This window comes from Chiloscyllium punctatum, chromosome 1, assembly GCF_047496795.1.
Source record: "Chiloscyllium punctatum isolate Juve2018m chromosome 1, sChiPun1.3, whole genome shotgun sequence".
NCBI lineage: Eukaryota > Metazoa > Chordata > Chondrichthyes > Orectolobiformes > Hemiscylliidae > Chiloscyllium > Chiloscyllium punctatum.
In genome coordinates this window covers 17,086,395-17,113,211 of record NC_092739.1, presented here as the reverse complement: position 1 = coordinate 17,113,211, position 26,817 = coordinate 17,086,395, and the positions used below count along the sequence as shown (strand labels likewise).

The 26,817-nt window shown below is 42.5% G+C and overlaps 1 protein-coding gene across 4 annotated transcripts in view; it reads right to left on the bottom strand.

Annotated features, from left to right (window-relative positions):
- The window catches only part of fstl5 (follistatin-like 5), a 505,241-nt gene that overhangs the window by 157,901 nt on the left and 320,523 nt on the right, over positions 1-26,817 (bottom strand). For all 4 annotated transcript variants that reach the window (XM_072573289.1, XM_072573241.1, XM_072573184.1 and 1 more), the window contains one exon: positions 5,981-6,147. In XM_072573289.1, coding sequence (XP_072429390.1) covers positions 5,981-6,147 — 167 coding nt within the window. The remainder of the gene's footprint in view (positions 1-5,980; positions 6,148-26,817) is intronic.

Below are 26,817 nucleotides of genomic sequence, written 5' to 3'. Positions count from 1 at the left end.
TTTATTTTTAAAAAACTGTAAAGGTTCCCTGGTGTAAGTTTTCAGGTTACCTGAGGTCTTCCGCAAACCTAAGGGTTGGAGTCCAGAGTGAATTTTGTGAAAGACTGGCTCTACAATCACTGAAATGACCATGCTAGCGTCGACCTCCATTATAAACCAGGTGACTCCATAAAATCAGATGTTTATTTTGATTGGTTCTGATTTGGATGTTGCTAATCAATTTAATTGTTCCAAACCAGATGTAGGTAGACTTTCTAGGGCATGCATTCCCTTGGATACCAGTGTATGAGTTCTCATATCAATTTAGGTCTTGTGGGACTCTTTTGCTGTCTCAAATACATAAACATAGAACATAGAACATAGAACAATACAGCACAGAACAGGCCCTTCGGCCCACGATGTTGTGCCGAACTTCTATCCTAGATTAAGCACCCATCCATGTACCTATCCAAATGCCGCTTAAAGGACGCCAATGAATCTGACTCTACCACTCCCACGGGCAGCGCATTCCATGCCCCCACCACTCTCTGGGTGAAGAACCCACCCCTGACATCTCCCCTATACCTTCCACCCTTCACCTTAAATTTATGTCCCCTTGTAACACTCTGTTGTACCCGGGGAAAAAGTTTCTGACTGTCTACTCTATCTATTCCTCTGATCATCTTATAAACCTCTATCAAGTCACCCCTCATCCTTCGCCGTTCCAACGAGAAAAGGCCGAGAACTCTCAACCTATCCTCGTATGACCTACTCTCCATTCCAGGCAACATCCTGGTAAATCTTCTCTGCACCCTCTCCAAAGCTTCCACATCTTTCCTAAAGTGAGGCGACCAGAACTGCACACAGTACTCCAAATGTGGCCTAACCAAAGTCCTGTACAGCTGCAACATCACCTCACGACTCTTGAATTCAATCCCTCTGCTAATGAACGATAATACTCCATAGGCCTTCTTACAAACTCTATCCACCTGAGTGGCAACCTTCAAAGATCTATGTACATAGACCCCAAGATCCCTCTGTTCCTCCACCTGACCAAGAACCCTACCATTAACCCTGTATTCCGCATTCTTATTTGTTCTTCCAAAATGGACAACTTCACACTTGGCAGGGTTGAACTCCATCTGCCACTCCTCAGCCCAGCTCTGCATCATATCTAAGTCCCTCTGCAGCCGACAACAGCCCTCCTCACTGTCCACAACTCCACCTATCTTTGTATCATCTGCAAATTTACTGACCCACCCTTCGACTCCCTCATCTAAGTCATTAATAAAAATTACAAACAGCAGAGGACCCAGAACTGATCCCTGCGGAACTCCACTTGTAACTGGACTCCATGCTGAATATTTACCATCTACCACCACTCTCTGACTTCGACCGGTTAGCCAGTTTTCTATCCAATTGGCCAAATTTCCCTCTATCCCATGCCTCCTGACTCGCAGTATCTACAACTAGCCCAGTTCCTGAAGGAAGTCTTAACCATTTGGCAAAGGTTTGGCTTTATTTTGGGGTTTTGCTCTAGGCTGACCTAGAGTCCATCTGTTCAGGATATTCCTGAGTGAGGCGATATAATTTCCTGCTCTCAAGTGATGTTTCCCAAGCTCAGTTAGACGGGGGGTGGTGTCCACCTCTATCAGAATACCCTTCAACTCATGTGCTCTCACGTTTTCCAGTTATCCTGCCAGTTTGAAGAACAGTTGACCTTCATCTAGTAGGTGCTTTTGCAATGGTTACATCATAAATCCCATGCACCAAACAGTCTCTCAGCATACCATTAAGGGTTAAACCAAAGTCACCTGCTTCTGCCAGTCATCCTACCCTAATCAAAAATCCTGACACAGATTACTCTGGTTCTACAATTGCCGAATAAAGCCGATAGCCTCTCAGGATTAGAGGGAGCTTGAGGTCGTAATGTTCCTTAACTATGTCCTTCAACACTTGATAGACTACCGTGTCTGGTGCCTCAGAGAAAGTTAGACTCCTTATAACCAAAAATGCTGCAGAACCACGGGCTGCCAGCAGAATTACTTGCTGTTTTTCATCTGACCCAACGTCATTCCCTCAGAAAAAGTAACACATTCTTTTCACATGCTGAGCTCAGTCTTCAGTGGCAAGATTGAACGGCATGATGCCAGAAATCCTTGCTCCAACTCAAAGACGACAGTTGTGAGTGAATTTCTTCAGTTGCGTACTTTTTTCTCATCGCCACTGACGTAACTCCGCAGTGGCCTGTGTCCAGTCAACCTTTATTTACAGGTGGAGAGTCCTTGACACTGATCCCGCTCCCTCAGAGCCAGCTCTCAGAGTGAGCAGAACCTCGGACACTCCTGTTTATATCTGTCGACTAGGACTCCTTGATTGCACTGGATTAACAGCCCCAATCAGAGAACTAATTTTCTATGATGTCCACCTTGCTGACCTCGTTACAATCACTATTGACATGATACCATTTTCTATAATGTCCAAACAATTCAAGGTGGTTTCTCTGCAGTTTGCAAAAAACTGTCTGCCTGGCTGGAGACCAGGAACTCTGATTCTGTCAGGTGTGAATACTTGGGTTATAGTGATTGCTGGCAGTGTCTGTGGGAAATATTCTCTCCTAACATCCCTTCTTTCTTTTAGAATCATACAGCACGGTGGTATGTCATTTGATACATAGTGCTTGTCCCAGCTCATTGAAAGTATGGTACAATTATATTTGTTAGCTAGCAGTTTTTCTCTAGTGTTGTAAGTGCACCTTTTTCAAATAATTATCTACTTCCCTTTTGAAAGTTATGACAATCTTTTTCCACTATCCTGAGGCAATTCTGCTGTTCTAATTTTCTCAGGCTGTTAGAGGTCCTGTTGTTCACTGACATCAATGTAATTGCTCCTTTTTGGCTTTTCCTGTCTCAACATATGGCTTCATTTATTTCTGAAATATCATTTCTCATTTCTGCTGTAAGTAATTCAGAAGTTATTAAAATCACATATTCAAAATATTTTCTACCTTTGCAATGGAGACCAGCACCTCCTCTTAGCTATGTCGCAGCCAAAATCCCCATATAGAGAAATTGCACAATGTTGCAACACCTTCCTCTTTTACATCCTTTCCCATCTTCCTCGATCCTATATCCTGGAATACTGAACCGCTGATCCTGTCCCTCTCCTCTCCTTGTCTCAGTGACAGCAATGACACCATACCCCAATGTTTTAATATCTGCTCTCAACTCATCTCTCTTGTTTGTCAGATTATTCATATTAAAATAAATACCATTCAGCCTTGCCAACTGTGCCTTAAATGGCCTATAATTTACATGGTTTCCTGACTCAATTGCTGTCACTTTTCATTTTGTCCATTCATTTCCCCTCCTGGCCCTTATCTCAGGATCCCATGCCACCTGCCAAGTTAGTTCAAACCCTCCCCAACTGCATTAATAAACCTCCCCACAGAGCTGCTGGTCTCATTCCTGTCAGGTGCAAACCAATTGTCCACTGTGCACAGAAATGGTTCCTGTGTCCCAGAAATCTAAAGTTATCCCTCCCTCCTGCACCATCGCCCATTCATATGCACTAAACTTGTATTTGTACACTCACTAGCATGTGATGTCGGAGTAGTACAGAGATTACAAGCTTTAGGGTGGTGTTTTTTAATCTACTTCTGAGCTCCATAAATTCTGCTAGCAGGACCCTATCCCTCTTTCTAACTGTATTGTTGGTACCAATGTGTACCACTGCGATCTCTATTGGCCTTTCCTCAGAGATAAAATACAATGTGTGAGTATGTATTTTCTACTCACATAGAACAGAAGCCCAAATTTGAATAAATGCAACTTCTAGAACATACTGATTATGTTAAATTGGTTTCAGTATTATTTACTAACTATTGCTCACTATACTGTTACATTCAATGTTGGCCACTATGTGCTGATGATAATCAGTGATGGGCTGGTTGAGCATTGTTCGCACACTGACAACTACAGACATTCAAGGTCATGTACTGTTCAGTATAAGTTGCTAGTCATTGGGACATACAACTTGGCATCACACTGGCAGAGCACTTATATGTGAGCTATGTAAAATTTTCATTTGGCTTGGCAACACTGTTAATGGAGTAAATACTCCACTGATGTGTTTACTACAAACTAGCAGTGTGAGGCGACCAGTCTTTGGGGCACCCTTCTCTTCCAGGGCAATCAGGGGTAGACAGGACACTTTTGAGAGGCAAAAGTGGTTGCTTTAGGCTCTTCCAGAAGTTTGAATGATATACAGTAAACAATGATTTCATCAAAGTAGCTTCTATTGTGCAAGATAGTTCTGTGTGTATGCGATCTTAGCATTAAGCTTAGACAGTGAACAGATGGGTGGGGTTCAATTCGCAAGTTTGCTGATAAGGCTGATCAGAGTGTGACACTGTCAGAATACTAACACATATACTGACCATTCAACATAGACTTATAGTAGATCGTAGCAGAAAGAAGAAGATTTTTCAACTGGCTTATTGAGGATCAGGAGCTTCATTGACTGCTGTATTTTACAGGTCTATTTAAGTTCAAGGTGGAGGTCATAAAGGTACACAGTGAAATATACCTTCAATATATCTATGGATTCGAATATGGAAAATGTGTCATTTAGTATGCAAGGGATATGAAGGGGCCTATCCATTTTGGCATACATGATTTGATGAAATGGAATTCGATTGCATGCATTGTTAAGTTCATATTTTTGATAATACAGATTCAGAAAGTGGATGCTTCTATGGTACAGTGATCGAGTGCATGTAAGTGGTATGTTAGTGAACAGCAATGTTGAAAGAGAACACAGACAAAGTATTGATATTGATACTTAGGTCTTACACGATCTTTGCAATATAAGTGAAACTCCTTCATTAAACTGGTAGCAGCAGCTTGCTCAACCATTTGGCCAAATCATGTGGTGCAAAACTAGTTACAGATAAAATAGGGCATTGTGACTTGGGCAGCCCATACATGGGTGGCTGCAGTGAACCGTGAAGAAGCATCTTACCATGTACACCTCAGGCAGGTCGTCACCTCCAAAAATATCACTGCAAAATGCCCTGAGTTTGGATATGTGTCGTGGTTAGTCCTTTCAATATGAGCTTGGACTATTCAATGATAACAGTGTGCACAATGCTGATGTAGTCATGTTTGCCGGTATGACTACTTAGCTTTATTTGTCAGGCTTGCAGACACGTATGACAGAGTTGGCCTGAATTTCATGCAGTGTTACTAGACATTTGTGTCGCATGTGTAAATCTGCCAGACTCCACGATATGCATGCATTGCATTTGCTTTCAGGGCTTCAGCATCCTTGTTGAACAGTGGAATAGCTGGTAGCAAAGGAATTTGAACACAGCAGTTACTTATTCTCATTTAATGGAGAATGTGGACATGCAAAGATAGAAACTATGTGCAAGGATAGAGTCGCTTTCACACATAGTATGTGAGAGTAACAAACAATCATGATTTCAGATAGAAAGAGCACCCAGTGACATATTAGGACACAAAATGCTGGATGTCATTAATCCATATCACATGAGTAAAATTATTTTACCTTAGTATTTTTCTGATAGATATTTTACATCAGATAAAATAATTATTTGTGTAAAACAGGAAAACAGAAGAAACCTTCACAAATTCAAAGGCTTTTTCCCAATTTCTATTGTAATAGAAAATATCTGCTCTGTAATGAAATGGCTAAACATAGATATAAAGAGAAATTTTATATGTTATTTTATGTAACTTGCATTTTTTAAGAACGGCATTCACAGCTAGAGGCCTGACTTGCTGGTAACCCAGGTCAGAAAATCATCCTGCATTGGATGTGAACACCTATGGGGCATGTGCTAGAAACATACATTTTTCAAACTGACCCAACAAATCTCTTTCGTGAGGTACAGTACAAAGGACAGTACAAATTTCAATGGGAACTCAAGCATTTTGCAAAGCAGAGAGGCGTCATCTTAGGCAAATTTATTACTTACGCTTATATCTTCCAGATCCAAATGGTTGAGAATAATGTTGTTGCGTTTCCAAATGATTGGAGGCCTTAGGATCCCCTGAATGGAACATGTTAGGACTGCACTTTGTCCTGCTGTTGCTGAGGTAATGCTCACTTTCTGTCCTTCTGCCAGTTTCAGTTGAATCACCTCTGGAAGAGTGACAATGTTTTTTTAGGTTAAGTAATATTGCCTGGCCAAATAATTAAAACTTTCTATAGTTTTTGGCTAGGTCACATTGCTAGCACAATATACTGGTATTTGCTGTACTCTGAATGATTAAACTGTACTGGAACTACATGCTGAAGTTAACTTCAGTCCTGCACAACTCTCCATCTGAAGTAATATGCTTTCACAAATGATGTTAATTTGGCAACACAAAAATTTTAAACTGACCACGGCTTCAAGCTTTTGGAAGTTTTCTGCTGTCTTTTGAAGGTCCTTTGGGTATGATACAGAATCGTAGTTTGCCTACACTGCGGAAGCAGGCTTTTTCACATTGAGTCCACACCAATGCTCAAAAGAGCATCTCACCCATACTATGGGACATGTTAGCATAACCAGTCCATGAAACCAGCTATTTTTAAACTGTGGGAGGAAACAGGAGCACCCAGTGAGAACACCGTCACTGGGAAATTGTGCAAATTTCACACAGTTACCCAAGGTGGCATTGAAATGGGATCCCTGGCACTGTGAGGTGGCATTGCTAACCACTATGCCACCCCTCTCTATCTGAAGCAAAATGTTTTCAAATATTATACTGGTTTAGCAAACCAGAAACAACATGTGGGGGTTGGGAGGATGAGCCCTCAGAAATGTAGGTTTATAGTGAAGGGGGTGGGTGTGGGTGAGATTCTCTTTGGAGAGTCCGTGTGAACTTCATGAGCAGAAAGGCCTGCTTCCACTCTGTAGGGATACCATGATGCTATATCACATCTAAAAAACTTTCAAAAGCTTGAAGCAGTGATCAGTTTAGAACTTTTGTTTTGTTAAACAAATATCATTTCTGAAAGCATATTGCTCAGATGTGGAATTGTGGAGGGGAGAGGAAATTAATTCCAACACATACTTCTAGTACAGTTTAATCATTTAGAGTTGCAGCAAATTCCAGTATATTCCACTAGCAATGTAAATTAGCTAAATTCTGACCTGTGAAAAAAAACAGGGAAAGCAAGCAAAACCAAATCAGCATCACAATCACTGGATCGGTAACACAGTGAAATTAAAACATTTAATGACCTTCAAAATTGCTTCACCAATAACAGCTCTTTGACACCAAGTTTATACCTTGTAAGAAATTACAATTTATTATTGAGAATGTAACTTTATCAGAACAAATTGCTAATTTGAGGATGGTTTTAGCGATGAGTATCAGGTCTTCATGAAATACTTTGATGATGGGTTGTATTCAATAGGAAGGACCGTATCCTGCTGGAATTTTGAAATCGCCAGTCAATGAAAATAGCTTCAGCTTCCGGATACTTTTGCTTATTTCTGATAGAGTCATAGAGTCATGGAGATGTACAGCATGGAAACAGACTCTTCGGTCCACCTCATCTATTCCGACCAGACATCCTGACCTAATCTAGTTGCATTTGCCAGCAGTTGGCCCATATACTTCCAAACCCTTCCTATTCATATACCCATCCAAATGCCTTTTAAATGTTGCAACTGTACCAGCCTCCACCACATCCTCCAGCAGCTCATTCCATACACGTACCACCCTCTGTGTGATAAAGTTGTCCCTTTTACACCATTCCCCTCCCATCCTGAACCAATGACCTCTAGTTTTGGGCTCCCCCACTCCCGGGAAAAGACCTTGTCTGTTTATCCTATCCATGCCTCTCATGACTTTATAAACCTCTATAAGATCACCCCTCAACCTCCGAAGCTCCAGGGAAAACAGCCGCAGCCTGTTCAGCCTCTTCCTATAGCTCAAATCCTCCAACCCTGGCAACATCCTTGTAAGTATTTTCAGAACCCTTTCAAGTTTCACAATATTCTTCCGATTGGAAGTAGACCAGAATTGCACGCAATATTCCAAATGTGGCCTAACCAATATCCTGTACAGCTGCAACATGACTTATCAACCCATCTACTCAATACTCTGACCAATAAAGGAAAGCATACCAAAAGCCTTCTTCACTATCCTACCTACCTGTGACTCTAGTTTCAAGGAGCTATGAATCTGCACTCCAAGGTCCCTTTGTTCAGCAATACTCCCTAGGACCTTACCATTAAGTGCATCAGTCCTGCTATGATTTGCTTTTCCAAAATGCAGCGCCTCACATTTATCTAAATTAAACTCCATCAGCCACTTCTCAGCCCATTGGCCCATCTGATCAAGATCCCATTGTACTCTGAGGTAACCTTCTTCATTGTGCACTACACCTACAATGTTGGTGTTATCTACAAACTTACTAACTATACCTCCTATGTTCATATCCAAATCATTTATATAAATGATGAAAAGTAGTGGACCCAGCACCGATCCTTGTGGCACCCCGCTGGTCACAGGCCTCCATTCTGAAAAGCAACCCTCCACCACCACCCGCTGTCTTCTACATTTGAGCCAGTTCTGTATCCAAATGGCTAGTTCACCTTGTAATTCTTGAGATCTAACCTTGCTAAATCAGTCTCCCATGGGGAACCTTGTCGAATGCCTTAATGAAGTCCATATAGATCATGACCATCCCTCTGCCCTCATCAATCCTCTTTGTTGTTTCTTTATAAAACTCAATCAAGTTCATGAAACATGACTTTCCATGTACAAAGCCATGCTGACTATCCCTAATCAGTCCTTGCCTTTCCAAATACATGTACATCCTGTCTCTCGTGATTCCCTCCAACTTGCCCACTACTGATGTCAGACTCATCGGTCTATAGTTCCCTGGCTTTCCCTTATCATCTTTCTTAAATAGCCAACCTCCAGTTTTCCAGCACCTCACTTGTGACTATCAATGATACAATTATTTCAGCAAGGGGACAAGTAATCACTTCCCCAGCTTCCCACAGAATCCTAGGGTACACCTGATTAGTTCCTGGGGATTTTAAGTGATGAAACTTAAAACTTTTAAGTGTTTGAAAACATCCAGCAGCTCCTTCTCTGCAGTATAGACATTTGCCAAGATATCACCATCTATTTCCCTACATTCTATATCTTCCATGTCCTTCTTCACAGTAAACACTGATGCAAAAATACTCATTCAGTATCTCCCCCATTTCCTGCAGCTCCACACGTAGGCCGCCTTGCTGATCATTGAGGGGCCCTGTTCTCTCCCTCATTACCCTTTTTTCCTTAACGTATTTGTAAAAACCCTTTGGTTCTCCTTAATTCTACTTGCCAAAGCTATCTCATGTCCCCTTTTTGCCCTCCTGATTTCCCTCTTAAGTATACTCCTACTACCTTTATACTCTTCTAAGGATTCACTCGATCTATCCTGTCTATACCTTACATATGCTTCCTTCTTTTTCTTAACCAAAACCTCAATTTTTCTAATCATCCAGCATTTCCTCTACCTACCAGCCTTTCCTTTCACACTAACAGGAATATACGGTCTCTCGTTATCTCATTTTCCAGCCATCCCTTTACTTGCGAACATCTGTCCCCTATCAGCTTTTGGAAGTTCTTGCCTCATACCTTCAAACTAGCCTTTCTCCAATTTAGAATTTCAACTTTTAGATCCAGTCTATCCTTTTCCACACTATTTTAAAACATAATTATGGTCGCTGGCCCCAAAGTGCTCCCCCACTGACACCTCAGTCACCTGCCCTGCCTTATTTCCCAAGAGTAGGTCAAGTTTTGCACCTTCTCTAGTAGGTACATTCAAATACTGAATCAGAAAACTTTCTTGTACTTTCTTCTCTTTGGGGTTCTTTTCTCAGAACCTTCAACATGTTCATAACTAGAGAATAATAGCTTCCCAGTTCAACAGCTTCTAAAGCAAAACTGCCTCCTTCCTAAACACAGTCAGATTTAAATTCCTCTCCATCTAAAACTTTAACACTATGACAGTTTAAATCCCCTACCATAACTACCCTATTATTCTTAATGATAACAGACTTCTTCTTAGAAGTTTGTTTCTCAATTTCCCTCTGACTATTAGGGGGTATATAATACAATCCCAATAAAGTGATCATCCCTTTCTTGCTTCTCAGTTCCATCCAAATAACGTCCCTGGATGTATTCCCAGAAATATCCTCCCTAAGTACAGCTGTAATGGTATCCTTTATCAAAAACACCACACTCCCTCCTCTGTTGCCCCCCTTTCTATCATTCCTGTAGTGTATCCTGGAACATTAAGCTGCCAGTCCTGTCCATCCCTGAGCCATGTTTCTGTAATTGCTATGATATCCCAGTCTCATGTTCCTAAACATGCCCTGAGTTCATCTGCCTTTTCTGTTCAGCCCCTTGCATTGAAGTAAATGTAATTTAAGTGATCAGTCCTACCTTGTTCTCTGCTTTATTCCTGACTGCCCCAGCTGTTTGACTCGCACTTTTTTTCAACCACGCCTGTCTCAGATTGAACTCTTTCCTCCCTGGGTCCCACACAACCCCACCACCTCCCCCCCAATATTACTAGCTTAAATCGTCCCAAGCAGCTCTAGCAAATCTCCCTGCCGGTATATTAATTCACTTCTAATTCAGGTGCAATCCATCCTTCCTATACAGGTCACTTCTACTCCAGAAGCAATTTCAATGATCTAAAAATGTGAACCTGTCTCCCATGCACCAGCTCCTCAGCCACACATTCAACTACTCTATCCTCCTATTCCTACCATTACTAGCTCATGGAACAGAGAGTAATCCAGATATTACTACCTTCGGTGACCTTCTTTTTAAATTCCTGCCTAACTTTTTATATTCTACCTTCAGAATCTCAACCTTTCCCCTTCCTATGTCAGTGGTTCCAATGTGCACAATGACCTCCGCCCTTTGAGAACATTCTGCACCTTCTCTTTGGGGTTCTTTTCTCAGAACCTTCAACATGTTCATAACTAGAGAATAATAGCTTCCCAGTTCAACAGCTTCTAAAGCAAAACTGCCTCCTTCCTAAACACAGTCAGAGCCATTATTTTCTCTCTTCTTTTCAATATTCTCTGTGGTTGGCTGGTCAGTAATTGCCTACTTTGACCGACCATTTCAACATCCAAAAGACTGCCAGTCTATGTGCATAATAACATTCTGATATTAAATCATCTACAGTGTCCATAAATCGGCAATCAATCTGCAATATCTTTCCAGGCTAGTTCCAAACAGGAAATAACAATCTCCAGCATCAGGGCAGTGAGAGATCCCCTGTTCAAATGATTTGAATTTATGGATCCTTAAAAAGTTCATTAGAGCATTATATTGATCACACCACTTCCCTCTTGCTGTGATTACAAATCCACAGCAATTTTCAGTCATCTTGTGAATTCCTTGACTTGTCGAACGCGATGTCTATAGTTTGTACCTTCTATGAAAAGCTGACTCCAGAGACGTACTATTATCTTCCAACTTGGTGGTGACATGGACAACAGCAATCTGTTGGTTCTTTTTGAAGTTCAAATCTGGTTTCCAAAAATGACCTTCATCATCATTTGATTGTGACTCAATATAAGTTATCCACCCAATTCTCCCAACATATTGGTTTAATTCAGCAACAATCCTACTGTGTCTCTTAATCCTTACATTCTTGCTAGATCAGCAAAGACGTGAAATGTGTAAAATATTTTCAAAGGGGAACTTGCATCATCTACAGTCTCTCTGGATATGTGGCCTACCTCTGGACACTGTCATCCTAGTAAGGTATAAATTACAACGTAGCAATAATCTATTGATACGTTTGGATGACTTCATACAATAGATAGGCTGTATCCAAGAATAGGAGACTATATCATTCTTAAAATAACTGACCCTGTCTCCTTGGCTTGTGAACTTAATCCATGTTGCCATCTGCCATAGCCAAAGGCTGATTCATCTTTGTATATTAGTTGTTCCACACCAGGCTGTGCCAGCAGATTGACTATCACTGTTGGAGAATTTATATTCTGTTAAAGAGTAAAACCTTTCACCTTTTTCAAGATTTTAAGTTATCTTTATTTTTAATAGCTTTTATGTTACTTAGCTTTGAGAACTGAAAAGAGGCTTCAACTACCAAATCCTGAATGATTCCCTTTTCTTAATAATGGCAATTGGGATTTGCACTTCTAACTTTAGTGAACTCAGTCCTTCATCTCCATTTCAGGCGTACAGAGTTCTGTCCAATGTATGTGGTGGAAGATGGAGGTCTTTTGTATTCTCCACTTTTTTTCTCAAAAATGCTATTGTCAAATGTTTAGCTGCAACTTACAGTTTCAAATTTTAAAAAATGAGAAAAATAAAAGAAAAATAATAATGGTTTCAACATGCATCCACCCTCAAGAGAATGAAACACTATTTCAATAGTGTATTTCATGACATGGTTAATACTACTTGATTGACACAGAAGACGCAAATCCTGGACACCCTTCCAGTCCCCGTGGACAATATCTGACTGTGGATACAAAAAGATCCTGCCCGAGCGAAACCAAAGCAGCTGGTGGGACAATTGAAGGGCTATCACTAGAAAACTCTCTGGGCCTGACAAGACCCGCGGAGCAAGCATCATGAGTAAAGCTCACCGCCAGATACTGGCTGAACTCCACCAGTGTCATCCAACGGTTTCCAAGGTGAAGATGCCACAAGAGTGTACAGGAAAGCCACACACACTGACCAGGTCCTGAACTACAACAGCAATCACCTGAACACACACAAGAGAAGCTATATCAGGACCCTGTTTAAAAGGGCTACAACACACTGTCGCACTCCCAACCTAAGAAGGGAAGGAGAAGAACACTTCTACAGAGTCTTCGCCAAGAACGGCTATCCCTGCAACTTCATCTACAGATGTCTAACAGACAAACAACGTGATGAGGACATGCCACGAACTAACTCACTAGCCACGCTACCTTACATAAAAAGAATCTCCGAACTGACAGCCAGACCTCTCCACCCACTGCGATACATGACAGCTCATAAACTGACAGGCACACTCAGACGACACCTCACCAGGACAAAAGACCCTATACTCATCATGTGCAAGATAAACATAATTGACAAGATTCCATGCAAAGACTGCATGAAACACTATATAGGACATACAGGCAGACAACTAGCAATCCATATCCATGAACACCAAACAGCTACTAAACGCAATGACCAGCTGTACCTTGTAGCCACCCACACAGAAGACAGGGACCACAAATATGACTGGGACAACACAATGATCATAGGACAAGCCAAAGAGAGAACAGCCAGAGAATTTCCGGAAGCATGGCACTCAGTCAACAAGCACATAGGCTTAGACGCAATATACCGGCCACTACAATAAATTACTGAAACCAGCAATCGGAAGCAGCAGGAACGGAACCAAATAAATTCCAGAAGAGGCAGTAATGCAGTGCTTCACAGGAGACTCCAAAACACTGAAAATGTCAACTATCATGGGGGCAAAACTCCTGCAAATCAACTTGCCAGCTCAACGAATGAGTTGGACCGTAGGATCTGTTTCTGTGTTGTACATCTCTATGACATTATGATTCTCAGTTGAACTTTTTGAGGTGACCATTGTGTAGATGAGGGTCATGCAGTCAATGTAGTTCATGTGGATTTCAGTAAGGCCTTTGACAAGATCCCACATGGGAGACTAACAAGAAGAATAAAAACACATGGGATCCAGGGTTGTTTAGCAAGTTGGATCCAAAATTGGCTCAGTGATAGGAGACTGTTGGTGTGAGTGGAGGTTGTTACTCAGTGGTAGATCAGAAGAAAGAGGTATTAGCTCTGAACTGCTTCATGTTCTTGATATAAATAAACAATGTAAATTAGAATGTGGGTGGAGAGGGGGTGTGGAATGACACATACGTTTGTGGATTACACAAAGATTGGCCTGATGGTTGACAGTGGGGAAGAATGTCCTAGGTTGCAGGAGGATGTCAACGGGATTGGTCAGATGGGCTGAGCAGTGGCCGATGGAATTTAAAACTGTTAAGTGTGAGGTAATGCACTTCGAAAGAAGTAACAAGACAACAGAGTACTCTATGAATGGCAAGACATTAGGAAGCTCAGAGGACCAGAGGGATCTTGGGATGCTTGCCCAAAAATTACTGAAAGTGGCAGAGCAACTTAACAGGGTAATTAAGGTATACTGGACAGATGTGTTTATCAGTGAAGGCTGAGATTATATAGGCAATGAGATTATGTTGGAGCTGCACAGAATTTTGGTTAGGTCAAAGCTGTAGTATTGTGTGCAATTCTGACCATTGCACTGTAGGATGGATGTGTCTAGCCGGGTGCAGAGGAGATTCACCAAGATGTTGCCTGGAATGGAAAATGTTAGCTGTACAGAGAGGATGGATAAACTTGAATTTCTTCCTTTGGAGCAGAGAAGGTTGAAGTGGGGTGATCAAATACAGCTAGCCTCCTAGTTAAAGGGTAAGCATTGAGGGGGAACACTTTTAAGGTGGAAGGAAGAAGGTTTTAAGGGTATGTTCACCTCGATAAAAACAATGACTGCAGGTGCTGGAAACCAGATTCTGGATTAGTGGTGCTGGAAAAGCACAGCAGTTCAGGCAGCATCCAAGGAGCAGGAAAATCGCGTTTCGGGCAAAAGCCCTTCATCAGGAATACAGGCAGAGTGCCTGAAGGGTGTTCACCTAGAGGCTGGCGAGGGTCTGGAATCTGCTGGAATAGTTGAGGCAGGTAACTTCACAACGTTTATGCAGTAATTGTTGAGCACTTGAAATGCCATAACCTTCAAGGCTACAGGCCAATGGCTAGAAAGTGGTACTGTTGTAAATTTAATGTAGTATGATTCAATGTGCCAAAGGGTCTCTTCTAAACTGTATTGAGACCTTTTTTTTCCTTTTTTTATAATCTTTGGTTTGGAGTTGTGAACTATGAGCCAAAGGTGACTTTGAACTGCAACTTTACCTCAAACAACATTGTTAGTAAGTTGGAGAGTGGACAGTGACAAAGGTTATCTCAAATTACAGTGGGATCTTGATCAATCAGGTCAATGGGCTGAGGAGTTGCAGATGGGGTTTTATTTTAATAAATACGAGGTATTGAATTTTGGTAAAGCAAATAAGGGCAGGACTTATGCGATTAAAAAAGTAGGACCTTGGAGAGTGTTGTAGAACAGGTGCTCTTGGACCTAGGTGTTCAGGTTTGTATCACATGGAGGCAGGGTGGTTAAGATGGGAGAAAGTGAGGACTGCAGATGCTGGAGATCAGAGCTGAAACACGTGTTGCTGGAAAAGTGCAGCAGGTCAGGCAGCAGCCAAGGAACAGGAAAATCGACGTTTCGGGCATAAGCCCTTATTCAGGGTGGTTCTTCAGGGTGGTTAAGATGACATTTAGTGTGCTTGCCTTTATTGTTCAGACCTTTCAGTTAGGAGTTGGGATGTTATGTTGAGGTTGCAGGATTTGGTGAGGCCTCTTCTGGAATACAGTATCCAGTTCTGGTTGTCCTGTTATACGAAGGATATGATTAAACTCGAGAGAGTTCTTAAAAGATTTGCCAGAGTGTTGCCAGGGTTGGAGGGTTTGAGTTATAAGGAGAGGCTGGACAGGCCAGGGATTTTTCCACTCAAGTGTAAGAGGTTTATAAACCTTATACAGGTTAATAAAATCATGAGGAGAATAGATAAGGTGAATAGCAGGTGGCTTTTCCCTAGGGTGGGGGATTTTCAAGATGGGGGCATATGTTTAAGGTGAGAGGAGAAAGATTTAAAGAGGACATGAGGGACAACTTTTTGTTTTTTTACACAGAGTGGATCGTGTATGGAATGCATTTTTCAGAGGAAGTGGTGGATAACAGGTCGAGTTACAATGTTTAACATACAGAAGATAATTACATGAGTAAGAAATGTTTGGAGGGATATGGGCCAAGCGCAGGCAGATGGGACTAGTGTAGTTTGCAAACATGGTTGGCATGGACTGGTTGATCTGAAGGATCTGTTTCTGTGCTGTATGATTCTATGATTCTGACTATGCTATTCATTTTAAGAAGCCAGGCCTGGACATTAATCACTGATGGAATTTTGTTCAAAGTACCTTCTTGATATTTTGATACCAGCGAGGCATTATGCTCAAATTGATGGCAGACCTTTTGATGTTAACAGGGGCTCTAAAGCAAGGTCAGCCCCAAGAAAGTTGAAAAAAAGGGAAAAAACAGGAAAAGAAACTCAAGCTTGCATTGGTTTCAATCTACTTGTTTCTGTTCAAAGCTTTGTGGCTATCAAAGCTAAAGGACAGAGGTTTAGTTGCTTGCTAGTTGTCCTCCCATTATCAACTTATTAAGAAATGATTATTTACAAGAATGAAAAGACTATTCCTCTGAGTCTATCAGAAACTTGGAAACTATTTGCATTCATCGCTGTCAAAAACCAAGCAAGAAACAATCCTGTGTACTGATATTACATGGCATGGTGACTCAGTGGTTAGCACTGCTGCCTCACAGCGCCATGGACCCAGTCACTCGAGTGACTATCTGTGTGGAGTTTGCACGTTCTCCCTGTGACTGCGTGGGTTTCCTCCGGTTTCCTCCCACAATCCAAAGCTGTGCAGGGTAGGCTAGGTGAATTAGCCATGTTAAATTACCCATTGGTCAGGGGTAAATATAGGGTAAGGGGAATGGGTCTGGGTGGGTTACTGTCTGAAGGGTCAGTGTGGATTTGTTGAGCTGAAGGGCCTGTTTCTACACTGTAGGGATTCTGTGGTTCCATTACAGATTGTGGAAACTGCTTAGGTGAAGTTGCACGTCTCTCATTTGGTTTTGATATTTCCTTAATTGCATCTGTTTGACTGTCTTTGCATGATAGACGCTAGAATCAAAGGAAATTGGATTTAAATCGCAGAAATTAATTAGATTACCTTTTGTCTAATTTTGCTTTGCTAAAGCCACTGTATTAATTTCAAATTGGTGAAGCTTAAAATTTCTTATTTGTAACTGCCAAACCAATGGAGACCACAGTGTATTGATTTTAAGAACAATAAGCCTGACTATTTTCACAGGTAATCGTTCAGTCACAAGTTATCAGGACCCAAATCAATAGCCCATAGATAAAACGTGTCAAAAACTATAACTGTGACAGTTACAGCAGCTGTGCACTGTGGGTTTATGTCTCCATCATCCTCTTTTGCCAAAATAACATGCACTGTTGGAAGCTAAACAAATGTGTAAAATAGGCTTTTGATTGCATTGCTGCTGATCATCTTTAGGTTAGACTAGATTCTCCACAGTGTGGAAACAGGTCCTTCGGCCCAACCAGTCCACACCATCCCTCCGAAGAGAAACCCACCCAAACCCATTCCCTTACCCTATATCTTCCTGTCCATTAGAACATAAAACATAGAACAATACAGCACAGAACAGGCCCTTTGGCCCTCGATGTTGTGCCGACCTGTGAACTATCCTCAGCTCGTCCCCCTACACTATCCCAAAATCATCCATGGGCTTATCTAAGGATTGTTTAAATCTCCCTAATGTGGCTGAGTTGACTACATTAGCAGGTAGGCTATTCCACGCCCGTACCACTCTCTGCATAAATAACCTGCCTCTGACATCTGTCTTAAATCTATCACCCCTCAATTTGTAGTTGTGCCCCCTCGTACAAGCTGACATCATCATCCTAGGAAAAAGACTTTCACTGTCTACCCTATCTAATCCTCTGATCATCTTGTATGTCTCTATCAAATCCCGTCTTAGCCTTCTTCTATCCAATGAGAACAGGTTCAAGTCCCTCAGTCTTTCCTCATAAGACCTTCCCTCCAGACCAGGCAACATCCTGGTAAATCTCCTCTGCACCTTTTCCAATGCTTCCACATCCTTCCCGAAATATGGGGACTAGAATTTTACACAATATTCCAAGTGTGGCCGCACCAGCGTTTTGTATAGTTGCAGCACGATATTGCAGCTCTGGAACTCAATCCCTCTACGAATGATACCTAACACATCGTATGCCTTCTTAACAGCACTATCCACCTGGGTGGCAACTTTCAGGGATCTATGTACATGGACTCCAAGATCCTCTGCACATCCACACTACCCAGAATCTTTCCATTGACCTAGTACTCTGCTTTCCTGTTACGCTTCCCAAAGTACATCACCTCACATTTAGCTGCATTGAACTCCATTTGCCACCTCTCAGCCCAATTCTGCAGTTTATCCAAGTCCCCCTGCAACCTGTAACATTCTTCCACACTGTCCACTACTCCGCCAACTTTAGTGTCGTCTGCAAATTTACTAATCAATCCACCTATGCCTGCGTCTAAGTAATTTATAAAAATTACAAACAGCAGTGGGCCGAAAACAGATCCTTGTGACTCACCACTAGTAACCGGACTACAGGCTGAATATTTTCCATCAACCATCACTCGCTGCCTTCTTTCAGAAAGCCAGTTTCTAATCCAAACTGTTAATCACCCTCAATTCCATGCCTCTGCATTTTAGATGATTATAAATCTCATCTCTTATAATCCTTTCCAAAACCTTTCCTACACAGAAGTAAGGCTCACTGGTCTATAATTACCTGGGTCATTTCTATTGCCTTTCTTGAACAAGGGCACAACATTTGCAAACCTCCCGTCCTCTGGTACTAAACCTGTAGAGAATGACGATTCAAATATCAAAGCCAAAGGCTCTGCTATCTCCTCCCTTGCTTCCCCGAGAATCCTCGGATAAATCCCATCCAGCCCAGGGGACTTGTCTACTTTCACTCCTTCTAGAATTGATAACACCTGCTCGTAACTAACCTCGATCCTTTCTAGTCTAATATCTCGTACCTCATTCTTCTCCTCCACAATATTCTCCTTTTCCTGAGTGAAAACTGATGGGGAATGTTCGTTTAGCACCTCCCCGATCTCTACAGGGTCCACACTCAACTTCCCACTTCTGTCTTTGACTAGCCCTATTCCTACCCTAATCATCCTTTTATTTCTCACATACTATAGAAAGCTTTAGGGTTCTCCTTTATTATATTTGCTATTAACTGCTCGTGTTCTCTCTTTGCTCTTCTTAACTCTCTCTTTAAACCCTTCCTAGCTGATCTGTAACTATGTATCACCTCATCTGAACCATCTTGCCTCATCAACACATAAGCCTCCTTCTTCTTCATAACAAGAGATGCAACTTCTGTAGTAAACCACGGTTCCCTTACCTTATCAATTCCTCCCTGCCTGACAGGGACATACCTATCAAGGACACTCACTATCTGTCCCTTAAACCAGCTCCACATTTCCATTGTCTGCATCCCCTGCATTTTGCTATCCCATTCTATGCATCCTAATTCTTGCCTAATCGCATTATAATTGCCCTTGCCCCATCGATAACTCTTGACCTGTGGCATGTACCAATCCCTTTCCATTGCTAAACTAAACATAACTGAATTATGGTCACTCTCTCCAAAGTGCGCATCTACAACTAAATCAAACACCTGGCCTGGTTCATTACCAAGCACCAGATCCAGTGTGGCCTCCCCTCTTGTTGGCCCTTTGACATACTGTGTCAGGAAACCCTCTGTACACATTGGAGAAAAACTGATCCATCCGACGTCCTAGAGTTATAGCATTTCCAGTCAATGTTGGGGAAGTTAAAGTCCCCCAAAATGACCACCCTGTTCCTTTCACTCCTACCCAGAATAATGTTGCTAATCCTCTCTTCCACCTCCCTGGAACTCTGCGGAGGCCTATGAAAAACTCCAAGCAGTGTGACCTCTCCTCTCGTGTTTCTAACCTCAGCCCACACTACCTCAGTAGACGAGTCCTCGTCAAAAGTTCTCTCAGCTACCGTTATACTATCCTTGACTAACAAGGCCACACCTCCCCCTCTTTTACCGCCTTGCCTGTTTTTAATGAAAGATCTAAATCCTGGAACCTGCAACATCCATTCCTCACCCTGCTCTATCCATGTCTCCGAAATGGCCACAACATCGAAATCCCAGGTACCTATCCATGCTGCAAGCTCACCTACCTTATTCCAGATACTCCTTGCATTGAAGTAGACACACTTCAAACCACTTCGCTGTCTGCCAGCACAATCCTGTGACCCTGAAATCCTGTCCCTGTCCTTCCTACTCTCATCCTCCTGTGCACTGCAACTACACCTCCGGTTCCCATCCCCCTGCTGAGCTAGTTTAAATCCACCCGAATAGCACCAGCAAATTTCCCACCCAGGATATTAGTATCCCTCTGGTTCAAGTGAAGACCATCCTGTTTGTATAAGTCCCACCTTCCCCAGAATGAGCCCCAATTATCCAAGTACCTGAAACCCTCCCTCCTGCACCATTCTTGCAGCCACGTGTTCAGCTGATATCTCTCCCTATTCCTTGCTTCGATATCACATGGCACGGGCAACAAACCAGAAATAACATCTCTGTTTGTTCTAGCTCTCAGCTTCCACCCTAGCTCCCTGAAATCCTGCCTTACATCCCTATCCCTCTTTCTACCTATGTCGTTGGTACCTACATGGACAATGACTTGAGGCTGGTCACCCTCTCCCTTCAGGAACCCAAAGGTACGATCCGAGACATCGTGGACCCTGGCACCTGGGAGGCAACACACCAACCGCGAGTCTCATTCGGTCCCAACAAACCTACTATCTGAGCCTCTAACTATCGAGTCCCCAATGACTAACACTCTCCTCCTTTCCCTCCCTCCCATTAGTTAATGGAAAGCTCTAGGTGCAGTTTACAAATGGAGAATGCAATTGGTGTGATTCACAATGAGATGGCATATTGTGTGTGAGAAAATATCAGTGGAATATGAATAGTTTAATATATATTTCAAAACGTAAACACATTGCAAAGTACTCAGTTACCATTCAAAGTCATTGCTTTGAAACAACACTTGGCTCATTGTAACCACGTAAATTATAGCACACTTTTGAAGATGCAACTGACAAAAGCTGATTGGCTTGTAAGGGAAAAAGCGATAATTGTTTTTCACTCTTAAAGTTTCATCAATACTTTTCAGCTAACCTTAGCTAATAAATGGAAGAGCTGTAATATTGAAGTAACGTTGCCAAAGTCAATTTTTATTTATATCACTGACAAAAAGTAACAAAGTTATCAGTTGCAAATTTACAAAAGTTATTTAAACAAATTCAAAGTGTTTGACAAGAAACAGAACTTGAAATGATAGATCATCTTCATATTTTACTTCACAATTAATTGTTCCACAGGTATACAGACCACAATCAGTGTAACAGCACATCCTACATGAAAATCCTCAACACTGATGCCCCACTGTGCTTTCAATCCCCTGCTGTACTCCCTGTATCGCCACAACTGTGTTGCCAAATTCCAGATGAATGCCATCTTCATATTTGCTGACAACATTGTGGTAGGATGGATGTCAAACAACAATGAACCTGAATACATACAGGAGGTAAAGTGCTTGGTCAAGATTAGAGCGGTGCTGGAAAAGCACAGCAGAGCAGGCAGCATCTGAGGAGTAGGAATCATTCCTGATGAAGGGCTTTTGCTCGAAACATCAATTTTCCTGCTACTGGGATGCTGCCTGACCTGCTGTCCTTTTCCAGCACCACTTTAAGCTTGACTCTGATCTCCTGCATCTGCAGTACCCAGTTTCGCTTGGTGTCATGATGCAATGATAATAACGTCTCAATGTCAGCAAAACAGAAACACTGATTATTGACTTCAGGAGAAAAAGGAGAAGGACATATCCCGAGCTCCATAAATGGAGCTGAGTTGGAGAGGTTGAGTCTGTCATGTTCCTCGCAGTTAGGATATCTGACAACGTAGACGCGACTGTCGAGAAGGACAACAATGTCTCTTCTTCCTCAGGAAGTTCAGCATGTCCATAAGGACCCTCACCAGCTTTTACAGATGCACCATAAAAAGTATCATGGCCTGGTGCAGCAACCGCTCTGCCCTGGACCATAAGTAACTACAGAAGGTTATCAGACCATCATGAAAACTAACCTTCCACCCATGGACTCCATTTACACTTCTCGATGCCGCAGAAAGGCTGCCATCAACATCAACAACCCTTCCCCTCCGACCTGTAACGCTCACTTCCAACCTCTTCCATCAGGCAGAGGATACAGAAGTTTGAATACATGCACCAACAGGTTCAAGAACAGTTTCCTCCCTGCTGTTATTAGACTGCTGAATGGACCTCTCTAACTTCAAATAACATCCATCTTGGTAATGATGATCTTGCTTTTGTGCACCTCCTGTGCAGTTGTAACTTTGTATGCCTTATTCTGTCTCAGCCCCCTATGATCTGCCTGAATTGCTCGCAAAACAAAGCTTTTAATTGTACTTAGCTACGTGTGACTACAATAAATAAATCAAATAATTTTATGAAATCCCTAGAGATCCCAGCAAACGAAATTTCATATATAAAGATCTTGCCATTCACAGACTGGAAAGTACAGTATCCAAGTTAACTGTGCAGTGACTTCAGTTAAAACTCTGGATAGGAGAAATTGTTTCCTTTATGACAGTACACTGAAACAGCAATACTCCAGACTCTGACCTACCCACACATGCAGGTTGGTCAGATACCACTCAAAGGTGGAATCTTTCATCTCAGAAGAGGTGGGATAGGAGGTGGGAATGACTTTACGTAAGGTAGGATGAAGGTGTATCTGAAGTCTGCTGCCTTCCTGTCTCAACCTGAAATAAGATTCATAGTGAACTTTCCAACCGCTCCTGTAAGTGAGGACACTTAGTGGCCAGTGAAGGTGTCAGCTTGTTGCCATGGGAATTAACCAAGCTGCAAGTGGCCCTGCCAACAAGTGGCTTTTTTGGAAGTAAGAGAGGACTGGGCTTGTCAGCTGTGGAGTCTTGATCAAAGGCATGTCGACTCAATCTTGATTCCCAACCCTTACCCCTTCTCCTCACAACTCCTGGAAATCCCTCTCCTTCCATACATTATTTGCTTGAGGATCTTTGGGTTTTGAGTTGCTCTTTTAGCTACTCTATGCTACTTTCTCCCCACCCCCAGCCCCCTCTCCTTTATCTCTCCACTCTGCAGGCACTCTGCCTCTATTCCTAATGAAGGGCTTTTGCCCAAAACGTCGATTTTCCTGCTCCTCAGATGCTGCCTGACCTACTGTGCTTTTCCAGCACCACTCTAATCCAGAATCTGGTTTCCAGCATCTGCAGTCCCTGTTTTTACGTAATAAAATGTGATTGTTTAAAAAGTAGCCTTTTGTTTACATCTGTGATCATCACAACCTACTTATCCTTATGAGTCTAAATCAACAATAAAAGCAGAAATTGTTGACAGATACTCTGTAGGTCTGGAGCATCCATTGGGAGAAAGTGCTAACACATTGAGTCTGGTGACTCTGCATCAAAACACCAGCAAGGGAAAGCAGAGAAAGAGTGAAATGATTCATAAATATGATGGAAGACAATTATAATAATAGCTGGCTTAATATAAATATATTAAGCAGCGTCGTGGCTCTGTGGCTAGCACTGCTACCTCACAGTGCCAGGTTCGATTCCAGCCTCAGGCGCCTGTCTGTGTGGTGTTTGCACATTCTCCCCGTGTCTGTGTGGATTTCCTCCAGTTTCCTCCCACAATCCAAAGGTGTGCAGGTTCGGTGAATTAGCCATGTTAAATTGCCTACAGTGTTCAGGGATGTTTGGTGAGGTGCATTAGTTAGGGGTAAATGGGGGAGGAAAGGGGTCTGGGTCAGTGTGTACTTGTTGGGCCAAAGGGCCTGGTTCCACACTGTAGGGATTCTTCTATGAAATATCAAAACTATTGGTGCACGCTCCTTCCTTGCCCATTCTAGTGAAATCATCAAATTTCTTGTGGCACTGCAGGGTTATTGACAGGTGTGCAGTCACACGTGTCTTGAGTATGCTCACTGCTCCAGTCTCACTGATCTTGATGAAAATATGTAGCATTTTGCCTGTTGCAATTCTTGCATTATTAGTTTGATTGTCCCATTGTAAAACGAGTACCATTCTGCCTTATTCGACCCACTCAACAGCCAACCAGCTGCCAGTCTGTGAGCAACACATCTCAGTGCTGAAAAGTCTGTCATATTCTGTCAAGCAGAAATCACACTGCAATCATCTCTCCAGGCCAGTCCCATAAAGAAACATGAGATTGTGTGTTCCATTGTGCCTGCTCAATTTCTCCTTGAGGTGACAGAGGTCACAGATTTGGCAATTAATGTTCAGGAAAACTGTCGCAACTTGCTGAAGTGCATCTTTGTATGTGGTATTGGTGTTACCAGTGTGCATTGGTGGTGGAGGGAATGAATGATGAAGGAGGTGGATGGGATGCGAGTCAAATTAGTTGCCTTGTTCTGGATGGTGATGAGTTTCTTTTAAGTGTGTTGGGGCTGCACTTGTCCACTCAGCACTTCTGGCTGGAGATGGTTTCAAACACTTTGAGAAGATGGTGGTGAGTCATCTTCTTGTAGTACTGAGTCCTTGTGTTGTCAGATTACCCACAGTCCTGTGGAAAGGGCCAGTAACAGTGAAGGAATGGCATTGTCATTCCAAGCCAGCATAGTGTGGGAGGGAAACGTGCAGATTGTGGGTGGCACATTGGCTCAGTGGTTAGTACTGCTGCCTCACAACGCTAGGTACCTAGATTCGATTCCAACCTCTGGTGACCATCTGTGTGGAGTTTGCACATTCTCCCCGTGTCTATGTGGGTTTCTATCTGGTGCTCCAGTCTCCTCCCACAGTCCAAAGATGTATGAGGTAGGTGAATTGGCCATGCTAAATTGCCATAGTATCCAGGGATGTATAGATTAGGTGCATCATTCAAGGGATGTGTGGAAATGAAATAGGGTAGGGGGCATGGGTCTGCGTGGGACACCCTTTGGAGGGATGATGTGGACTTGTTGGGCCTAATGGCCTGTTTCCACACTGTAGGGATTCTATGATTCTCTCTTTCTTTCCAAAACTAGCTGCTGCTCGAAGGTCAAAGTTCAACTTCAACTCCGTTCCAAACCAAAAATGAAAATAAAAGTTAAAAGAAGATCTCAATTGCTTTTCACCAAGTGATCCATTGAATTAAACTTCAAATTCCCTCCTAAAACCCCTGCAATCTTCCACCTCTCAAAATCTTCCTTGGTGGAATTTTCTCTCCCTTGCAATGACAAGGAAGGAAAACAATTGGGCAAGTTTGCCTTGGAAAGAAAACTCAGCCACTCTATACTTAAGTTAGGAGCAAGAAGGTCCATGAGTTAATTTATCAACTCACTAATAATCAACAAGGTGGGTAGTTCCTGATTGGGAAACGGTGATGAACTGCCTGCCAAGTTTACAGGTTTTGGACTCCAACTGGCCCAATCTGGGTCAATTCGAGTCAGAAGTGGGGACAACAATGTAACTTATGCAAGCCAACCCTCTGCCCTTGCCTAAGGTCCCCCTCCCTACATGCTGTGAGGAGAAGACAGGAAGACTTGCCATTTTGCAATCAGATCCTCTCCAGAGTAGGCATCGACTGGCAGTCTCTTGGGTCCAGAGACTGTCCAACATGTCAGCTTTGAGACACCCGATTGTGCCAGAAACTCATCTGCATGCTGAGTTTTAATGACACGTTTTATGAGAAGTTAGCTTGGCAGTGTTAGAGCAAAATGAGTAAATAAGTCATTTGACACCCAGGTCCACCACGCAGAGTTTATTGTTTTATATTGGTGAGGAGAAAGCCCCAGGAATTCCTCCAAGGAACAAAGAGGAAAATACACTTGCATACATTTTTTAGCCTGCCTTTGGCTGTTATGAATCAGTTATATCTTTAATTGATTAAATGTACATCCAACTAGGTTAGTCATGTGACTGCCTGATCAATCCATGCATAGCCATGCACAGCATTAGGCCATCCCTGGATCTCATGATGTTTACCAGACTCACTTATCATTGGGACTTCACAACATATCTTATTCAATCATATTCCAGGCTTTAATCCTACACAGCAATTCCTGAATGACAGGAGAGTGTGGTGGCTCAGTGATTAGTATTGCCAGGGACCCAGATTCGATTCTACTCTTGGGTGACTGTTTGTATGGGGTTTGCACATTTTCCCTGTGTCACTGTGGGTCTTCTCTGGGTGCTCTGGTTTCCTCCCATAGTCCAAAGATGTCAAGTTTAGGTTGATTGGCCATGCTTCAACTGTCTTAAGTATGCAGGGATGTGTAGCCATAAGGTATGCAGGGTTATAGGGTGGGTCTAGGTAGGGTGCTCTTTGGAGGATTGGTGTGAACTCAATAGGCTGAATGGCCTGCTTCCAAACTGTAGTGATTCCATTCTTTTATCTACCTGAGACTGAACATCCACAGGAATCCATTGATTCCTAAATACTGACAAGTCCATTTTGATGGACAGCCAGAATCAAATGAATCCCTTGAGGAGAATAGAGGGTGTAGGAGTACACTGAAGAGCAAAATCGGGAGGCCAAATAGGGCACATGTGATAGCTTCAGCAGGTAAGTTTGACAATCCAAAAGAGATTCTACAAGGATATCAAACACAAAAGAGTATAGTAGACAGTGAAGAAGGTTAACTGAGAGTACCTCGGGATTTTGATCAACTGGACCAGTGGACTAAAGGCAGATAAAGTTTAACACAGATAAACGTGAGTTGTAGTACTTTGGTTAGATAAACCAGGGCAGGACCTACGCAGTTAATGGTAAGGCCTTGGGGAGTGTTATCAAACAGAGACCAAAGAGTGCAGGTACATAGTTCCTTGGAAGTGGTATCAGAGGTGGGCAGGACAGTGAAGACTCCATTTGGCACACTTGCCTTCATCAGTCAAAG